Raw genomic sequence first — 9,519 nt, 5'->3', positions numbered from 1 at the left:
GCCGCCACCCACTCGCCCCACCCCGCTCGTCTCTCCTCTCCCCTCCCGATCCGATCTGGATCAGGGACGAACTGCCCACCCTCCCGCGCCGCCGCCTGGACCTCGCCGCCTCGACCCCCCGATGCCACCGTCGCCTTCCTCCTCGCCGCACGTCATCCCCGACGACCTCCTCGACCCCCGCTGCCCCCGACCCTACTAATCGCAGTGAGCCGCCGTCCTCCTTTCCCCTCCTCTCCTGGCAGATCGAACGCGGCCGCGTTGCGACCCGTGCAGCCCCGCCCTTGCCACGCTGCTCACCGCCGCGGCCGCCCCCCCCTTCGGGCACCTCGCCGTGCTCGGGCGCGCCCACCGCGCGCTCCGCCTGACCCCGTGCTGCACGCTCGCGCCCGCCTTCGCGCCTCCCCACTGCGCCTATCCCCGTCGCCGCTACTGCGGCTGGCCGCCGCGCTCGACGGCGCCCCACGCTGCTCGGCCTTGCTCCGCTGCTCTGCTCCTCCGCCGCCCGCGCCATCGCCCCGCCTCGCCTCGCGCCACAGCCGCTCGCCGTCCCAGCCCCGCTCCGGTCGCCGTCGCGGCCCCTGGCCGCCGGCGCTCGCGCCCAAACGCCCCGGGGCTCCGCTCGGTTGCAGCCCCGTTTGGCCCGCGCCCGTTAGCCCCTGGTGGCTCGGATGAGCCACTGACTAGGGGGCCCCACGCCCAAAATGAAAAAAAAGGAATAAAATATATATATATAAATAATAATTAATTAATCCTGCTTAATTAATCTAATTAACCTAAACCCTAATTAACTAAAACAGTCCTTGACAGGTGGGACCCATCTGTCAGGTTGACCGGTCAATGGTCAACTTTGACCGCTTGCATCACGCTGATGTCATGATGACGTCATAAATGTCTTTTGATTTAATTTGATTCTGTTAACTGTAGGAAATGATAAAATCCTTTTAAAATTAATATAAAATAAACCGTAGCTCGGATGGGAAAACTTTGTACATGAAAGTTGCTCAAAACGACGAGACGATTCCGGATACGCAGCCCGTTCGTCCGCCACGCATCCCTAGCATAGCGAACACGCAACTTTCCCCCCTCCGGCTCCTCCGCCCGAAAACGCGGAACACCGGGGATAATTTCCCGGATGTTCCCCCCCTTCACCGATACCACCTCGTACCGTGTTAGGGCACACCTAGCATCGCGCTTTGCCATGTCATGCATCGTTATGCATCTATTTGCATTATATTCATTATTTCTTCCCCCTCTTCTCTCCGGTAGACCACGAGACCGACGTCGCTGCTGGGGCCCCGACCGACTACGCTGTTGACGACCCCTCTCTCTTGCCAGAGCAACCAGGCAAGCCCCCCTTTGATCACCAGATATCGCCTACTCTTCTCTATACTGCTTGCATTAGAGTAGTGTAGCATGTTACTGCTTCCCGTTAATCCTATCCTGATGCATAGCCTGTCCTTGCTACTACTGTTGTTACCTTTACCTGCAATCCTAATGCTTAGTATAGGATGCTAGTTTATCATCAGTGGCCCTACATCCTTGTCCGTCTGCCATGCTATACTATCGGGCCGTGATCACTCGGGAGTTGATCACGGGTATATACTATATACTTTATACATGATACATGTGGTGACTAAAGACGGGTCGGCTTGAGGAGCACCCGCGAGTGGATCTTTGAGGCGGAGCGACAGGGCAGGTTCCGACCACCTAGGAGAGAGGTGGGCCTGGCCCTGGTCGACGTTCGCGGATACTTAACACGCTTAACGAGATCTGGGTATTTGATCTGAGTTTGGCCATTTGGTCTATACGCACTAACCATCTACGCGGGAGTAGTTATGGGTATCCCGGCGTCGTGGTATCAGCCGAAGCCTTCGTGACGTCAGCGACTGAGTGGCGCGCGCCGGATTGGAACGTAAGCCTGCTCTTGTATTAAGGGGGCTAGTTCTGCTTCCGGCCGCGTACGCAACGTGCAGGTGTGCTAAGGGCGATGGGCCCAGACCCCTGTGCGCTTAGGTTTAGACCGGCGTGCTGACCTCTCTGTTGTGCCTAGGTGGGGCTGCGACGTGTTGATCTTCCGAGCCGGGGACCTGTGTCGGTGGGCTGCGACGTGTTGATCTTCCGAGGCCGGGCATGACCCAGGAAAGTGTGTCCGGCCAAATGGGATCGAGCGTGTTGGGTTATGTGGTGCACCCCTGCAGGGAAGTTAATCTATTCGAATAGCCGTGATCTTCGGTAACAGGACGACTTGGAGTTGTACCTTGACCTTATGACAACTAGAACCAGATACTTAATAAAACACACCCTTCCAAGTGCCAGATACAACCGGTGATCGCTCTCTCACAGGGCGACGAGGGGAGGATCATCGGTTAGGATTATGCTATGCGATGCTACTTGGAGGACTTCAGTCTACTCTCTTCTACATGTTGCAAGACGGAGGCTGCCAGAAGCGTAGTCTTCGAAAGGATTAGTTATCCCCCTCTTATTCTGGCATTCTGCAGTTCAGTCCACATATGATACCCTTACTCCATTTGATACCCATGCATATGTAGTGTAGCTCCTTGCTTGCGAGTACTTTGGATGAGTACTCACGGTTGCTTTCTCCCTCTTTTCCCCCTATCCCTTCTACCTGGTTGTCGCAACCAGATGTTGGAGCCCAGGAGCCAGACGCCACCGTCGACGACGACTCCTACTACTCCAGAGGTGCCTACTACTACGTGCTGCCCGCTGACGATGACCATGAGTAGTTTAGGAGGATCCCAGGCAGGAGGCCTGCGCCTCTTTCGATCTGTATCCCAGTTTGTGCTAGCCTTCTTAAGGCAAACTTGTTTAACTTATGTCTGTACTCAGATATTGTTGCTTCCGCTGACTCGTCTATGATCGAGCTCTTGTATTCGAGCCCTCGAGGCCCCTGGCTTGTAATATGATGCTTGTATGACTTATTTTATTTGTAGAGTTGTGTTGTGATATCTTCCCGTGAGTCCCTGATCTTGATCGTACACGTTTGTGTGTATGATTAGTGTACGATTGAATCGGGAGCGTCACCCCCCCCCCCCCCCCCCCCCCCCCCCCCCCCCCCGCCCCCCCCCCCCCCCCCCCCCCCCCCCCGGTGGCCCGCGGAGTCGCCATGTTGGTCGCACGCGGAGACAGCCCTGTTGTATCTGGATGAAATCACTTATAATTACCTAGGAGCGTTTGGTGCACGCGTTGAAGTTGCCCCCCTAGTGTTAATACAAGGTGTGCATTCTAGAGCTGCAAACATGAGAAAAGAATGGAAATAGCAACACCACATTTATGCGCCAAGAGTATTTGCACTGGTTTCCTTCAAAGAAAATAAAATATGAAATAGGACAAGACATTGGATACGAGATCAAACTGACAGACGACCCCTGATGACAAGAGAAATATACTTTCACGTAGAATGGACACACAATTTCTTTGTATATGTAGATAGAGCAAAATTTAAATTTCCAGTCTTCCAAATAGTAATTGTTCAACACAGCTGCATGAATCCTGCAAGGTTCCTATACTATAGCTAACTACCATCGAATAGTCGGTAAAATCCCATTTTACAGAACACAAAGTCCTGAACCTAAGCCTACGCAAAATGACTCGGCTTTGCTTCCCTTCTCCTCTGGGGAACAGCGCATCCATCAGCCTGCTTTTTCTTTTTCCTCTTATCCTTTTTACCAGACTCGGTTTCCATGGCAACAACCTCATCTTGTGCTTCACTTTTCTTTTTCTTCTTCTCACCTTCAGCAGTGGCCACGCCAGGCTCCTCTGTCTCCTTGGATTTCTTTTTCTTTTTCTTGTCACTCTTGGCATCAACTGTAGGAGACTCCTCAACATCCTTGGACTTTTTTTTCTTTTTCTTCCGGCCCTCCTGGCCACCATCCTCTTGAATTGCTTCCCCAGCAGGCTCAGTTGATGGTGCAGTCTCCGCATCATCATGTTTCCTCTTCTTTGAAGCCACATCAAGCTTCTTTGGAGTTTCTTCGGTGGATTGTGCAAGAACCAGATCAGCCGAAGGATTGTACGTCTGACAAATACAAATTTAAAACCTCGAGCCAAGATGAATTTATGAACAACAAACATTTTTCATGGCTTTAACAAGGGAAAGAAAGATGATCGAACTATCTTAAAAAAAAAGTGTGCATTTTCTCTGTTACCTTGACCAAAACATCTACCCTAACACAGCTCCACAGTTCTATTCTACTTCAAGTACTTGCCAAGCAGAAACGTTTACGTTATTGGCCCTTGTTACCCTTTACTGGGAAGCATCCTCAGATTTCGCAGGACAATCTTGATAATGCTTACCTTAGCAGGAGTAATTAACCCAGCACCGTTCTTCCTGTCTTTTTCGTATACTTCTATCTTGGGCTTTCCCTTCGTGGAACCAACAGATCTCCCTAGTTCTTTACCCTCGAGAACCCGAAGCCGTGTTTCAAGCTGTTCAAACATTCTTCATGTCAGGCAAATCCTCATAAAATATATTGTACTAAATACAGACGGAGTTTCAACAATGTCAACACCTTCAGTCGACTCTCAAGACCAAGGGAGTTATCTTCACCATCACCAAGGGCATCATATCGGATGGCAAGAGCGGCTTTTGAAGCTAGAGAACGAGAAATCTTTCCCTTGTGCTTTGGAGCTGCCTGACCAATTAAGGATGCATGGTAGATGAGGCCATACTTAGGTGTAGCATGTTTTGTCTTCAGAGCTCTGAATAAAGCCTGGAGAGAAATGTAGAGTTCAGTCTCTTTTGTTGGAAAGGCAAATTCAAATAGATGTTATAGACAACATAGATCATTTGCAGCCATGACATTACTTAATGTCACCACAACATTATAAGGAGTTAGATAGAACAAAGAACATGTGTGCATTCATCTTGCTTTTCTCTCATATTGTGGAAGATACAAATAGCAAAGGCAAATATGAAAATCTAGTTGCCCAGCCATATTGTGTCTCATCCATGTTCTTTAAATGAAAATTCACCCGTCTAAAAACACAATTCAAAACCATATTCAAACGTAGAAAACACATGAAATATGTCCATGATTACAGAAAGTAAACTCACCTTCTCTGCACCAAGTATCTGAATGGTGCTACCAGGCTGCTTGGCCAAATTTACAAGGCTGCCACCATGTGAAATAAGTCTAGCACCAACAAGTTCGCCCACAAGTGAAGTCAAATTTGGTGCAATTGTGTTCATCCTACTTTTCAGATAATCATACAGCTGAGCTCTATACTCAGAAAGAGCCAAGACTTGATCACAAAGTTCCCTAATGTTTGATAAATCAAGATCATTAACTTCTGTTCCCATGGATATTACTGCAGCCTCCTTTAACTGTGCTTCTACCTCGTCATCTGTCAGTATCTGAAATAAAACAGAACTTCCAACTAAAAAGTTTCTAGCATAGGAATTGGACTCATATTTAGACATGTCGATGAGTTACCTCCGAGAAATCAAGGTTGACCGCATGAGTCCTATTGCCCATCAACTTCACAACTTTTGCATACTGTATATTATCTGTCACTATCTTAGTGAGCTCTGGGAAGTGCCAACCATACCATTCGCGAACCCTCATTGCATATGTGTTAAGCTCCTTGTCAAGATCATCCAATAAGCCAATGGCCTGAATGATCATGGTATCAACCTGTGGAGGAAAAAATAGTAGTGTTACCGCATTTGTCATGACCAGCCACAGCCGAATGTATAAGGGGGTTCTCTACAAATAGATGTATTACTATTTCATGACCAGACACGGCCAACACGATGTTAGCTTCAATGAATATTACAAATGTAATTAAACCAATATTAGCGCAAAAAGGCCTACAAGAGAATGACAACAGACAAATATAACATGATATGCTTGAAGATAGTAACGGTATAATAGTCATACATCAAAATATTGCAAAAGTTCAACAAATAACACCACAAAATGCCAACAATAACAATGCAGAAATACAACAAGGAAAATGATAGAAGATAATAATAACAAGCCATTAGACGCAGGAGTCAGAAATGAAGCACACGTTAACATGACAGACAAGAGAGAAAAGCGCCACCAGTACTGACTCACCTTTTCAGGACTGAACTTTAGCTTATATCTAGACAAGCTGTGGGACAATCCCAGGCTCATTGGACCAAGGTCCTGTGTGCCCAACCCAGATATAAGCTCACTAAGCTGATTTCTCAGCCCTCTCATCAGCTCCATCACAGCACTGTTGTGAACGCAGTCAATTTTCTGTGAAAGCACATCAAACTTGTAAGTGGAACTGGTAATTCTACAAAAACAAAGCAACTATGGGAACTAACTGACCAGCTTCTCTTTTATAGCATTTCCAAGTTTAGAATCAGCAACAGCTAAAGTTTCACCGTCGCAATGCTTCTGCAAGAACTTGCGCAAACCCTTGGTAGGCTTGCTATCAATAATCAGGGTTGCAGCAGAAAGGGCATCAGATGTGTTCTCAAACTTGTTGAAAGCTTTCAGCTCAACCACCTATAATGATGTAATATTGCGTGAGTTAGATTGAGCCAGTAAAAAAATAAGTACAGATTATAAGAAATAGGACTGACTGAATTATCTCAACAGCTTGTCAAGAACTTTATGTACCACTATAAATCACTAACATAAATTACAATGGATATCACCCGGAAGAAATAGGCGAAGTCGGAAAACATATAGGAAGTAGAAGATCTAACTGAACCAATTCAGACACCCATTTTCTTAGCAAATAGGGTGACAAACACTAAGTGCAATCATGAATGCTGCTTATCACTATTTTAAGTTGGTGGAAAATCCAGTATTCTACAGGCACAGTCCCCACCAAGGCAAGATATCATCCATCTATCAGCCTGCTGAAGTGAGTTCAGTTGTGGAGGGTTCCTTGCGGGTCAAAGAAGTCATGCAACATGAAAACTAGCCCAAACCAACTTCAATGCTAAGACAGCCTTTCTGACATTTGGAGAAGGGACACATAGCTTGGGAGCACATCACGGGTTGTTGCTTATTTTCACATCACGGTTTTTTGCTCCATTAATAGATAAGATCTAACAGTTTCGGAAAGAGAAGTTCTTTTGCCATCGGAAAAAAGAAGTGGATAAAGCACACACCTTTCTCGCCCTGTCCGACGTCGTGAACTCCTTCCATAGATCCTACGAACAAAGATGAACGCAAAGCTCCGTCAGTCCAGGAAACACCCAGCGATCAAATTAAACACCAGTAATCCAAACCAAAGCAAGAGCTGAGGCGGCGGCGAGCACTCACCTCGACCTTGTCGAGCTTGCCCTCGTTCAGAACCTTGAAAAGGGCGAACCCAGCGGGCGTCTCGAACAGCACCAACATCTCCAACCAAGCCGCAACTCAACTCACCTGGATCGCAAGCACAGCCAGACCAAATCAAACCAAATACCTCGTGTATATGCCTGGACAACTAATTCGAGCTACTCGAAGGCCAGGAATGCCACGAACCCTGAGCTGATTGGGCGATGGAGACCGCGAGAGCCCGGGAGGGAGCTTGGCTGCGGCAAGTGGAATGGGGAAAAGAGAGGCGCCGCCGCGAGGGTTTTAGAGCTTAGGTCTTGAGAGATTTATACAGGATGTTAGACAGATGCCTGATGGCCCGTCTCACCGTTGATTTGGCCGGGTGGGGGTTGGCTGCCGTTGGATCTCTAGCCTTGGGGTTTTAGGTCAACTTAGCCTTACCGTCAACTCCTCGTCACACTGGTTCATCTTCATGCATAGCCACATACATTTTAACAACAACTCAAATTAACCAAACGAAATTCGATCTAACACGACTGAATTTCATATAAACACGACCGAATTACATCTAAACAGGACGGATTTCATCTAAACACGACGGAATTCATTATATTTAATCAACTAAGCAGAGCTCGTCCGCCTAGGTCTAAATGGTCGACGGCGCCTATTCCCCGTGTCTGGTCATGAACCAAAAGAACTGAAGATTCACTGTCTCCAGTTCCGCCTCGGCGCTCTCCAGCTCCGCCTCCTGAGGCCCGGAAAGTGAAGTTGTCCACCTCCACATCGCCGCCAAGTGACTAATCGCCCGACGACGTTGAGCCCACCAAGCTTGGCATCGACAGGAGGGGAGGAGCGGTGGCCTTCCTCGGACCAGAGTAGTGGCGAACTACCATGCACTACTATTCCTCGCTGCCGGCGACGCCTACAAACGTGTCGGCTTCGTGGTCGTCACGGCGGGGTGCGGACTAGGCGATGTGCTCCTCCTCGTTGGTCTTGTCGAACACCGCCTCGGGCGCCTCATCGTCGCACTTCTTTCCGGTGACCGCCACCTTTGCCACCCACAGCCGGTACCGCCAGCCGGCGAGGCGGATCTCGCGGGCGGAGCGGTAGGACTGGAGCAGCGCCTCCTGTTCCACCATGTCAGCATCCGGCGCGGCCGCTCTACCGGCGGCGAGCTGCTCCTCCGCCTTCAGATGCTCCTGGAGGCGGTGGTGGTTGTAGGCGCGTCGGCCTACGCCTCCCGGAACTACTCCTCCCGCACTATGCCCATGTAATGGACACGGGCCCCGCCGATGGTCATGGTGTAATGCACCGGTGAGGGTTGCACGGAGGAGGAGGATGGTGGTGTGGAGGAGGGTGGCGTTGGTTCGTCATCGGCAGCGTCCTCGATTGGGATGTCGTCGTCCTCCGGTTGGCTGCCGGCCTGCCAGCAAGAAGCAATGGCGGCCATCTCCTTCTTCTAGTCCGACGTCAGCCCGTCCCAGAGAGTTTTGGCGGGGGAGGGATCCATGGTGGGAATAGTGCGGAGAGGGATCGGAGGTGGATGACTACGGCTATGGTCGGGGCATTGACTTTTACAGCAATGGTGGGCGGTAGAGGGATGAACGGGTGGCGTCGGAGGAGACGCCTCGGCAACCGTGTGCCATCAATGTGGGCGGCAAATGGACGGACGGGCAGTCATCGTGTCCTTTGAACTTGTGGCAGTCGCCTGCATTGGGAAGCGGCATGGGCGGCGCTCTCTCAGCCGACGCGCCGCTTCAATGTCCGCGCCAATGAGCGATTGTGTCCGCTCTGGCCAGGCATGAATGCAGTCGCTGGCGCTCTGGAGCGGCGCTGACCGAAAACGCACAGGAGTAGGGAGGGGTTTTTAGTGGGCTAGGGCGGTCAGAAGCGGGTGTGGAATCGGTCCGGACTCTCACAAAGCCACCCATGCTTGTCTCTAGTTTGCGGGAGAAATCGCGTCCGGACCGCTCCATGGACCGATACAGGCCCGCGTTGGATGGCTTCCTTTGTCCGGACGCATGCAGGAGGTTTGAGGGTCGGGGTTGGAGATGCCCTTAGAGCATCTACAGCCGGACTTGAAAAATCCGACCCCTCAAACATCGGGCGCGTCCATAGGCATTATCTAGTCCTACCTCAAATATCCCTTCTCACAGCCGGACACCTTAATTAGCATACTGCAAATACATATAATCTCATGCAACTATGTAAGGACGCATTACACACATCCTTCGGCTATACATCAGAACAAGTC

General features: G+C 50.0%; 1 protein-coding gene across 1 annotated transcript; it reads right to left on the bottom strand.

Moving 5' to 3' along the window:
* Nucleotides 1-3,419: 3,419 nt before the first annotated feature.
* Nucleotides 3,420-7,618, bottom strand: LOC125551204 (probable nucleolar protein 5-2). The gene is made up of 10 exons (XM_048714366.1): nucleotides 7,473-7,618; nucleotides 7,269-7,373; nucleotides 7,115-7,156; nucleotides 6,321-6,500; nucleotides 6,081-6,245; nucleotides 5,454-5,654; nucleotides 5,075-5,374; nucleotides 4,530-4,730; nucleotides 4,315-4,446; nucleotides 3,420-4,036 (listed from the first exon to the last, which is right to left on the bottom strand). Exons 2-10 carry the CDS (start codon nucleotides 7,344-7,346, stop codon nucleotides 3,596-3,598), a joined length of 1,740 nt encoding a protein of 579 aa, XP_048570323.1. The 5' UTR covers nucleotides 7,347-7,373; nucleotides 7,473-7,618; the 3' UTR covers nucleotides 3,420-3,595.
* Nucleotides 7,619-9,519: the final 1,901 nt, after the last annotated feature.

The sequence above is a fragment of the Triticum urartu genome, chromosome 4 (assembly GCF_003073215.2).
Source record: "Triticum urartu cultivar G1812 chromosome 4, Tu2.1, whole genome shotgun sequence".
NCBI classification, from domain to species: domain Eukaryota; kingdom Viridiplantae; phylum Streptophyta; class Magnoliopsida; order Poales; family Poaceae; genus Triticum; species Triticum urartu.
This window is presented reverse-complemented; position numbering and strand designations above follow the sequence as displayed.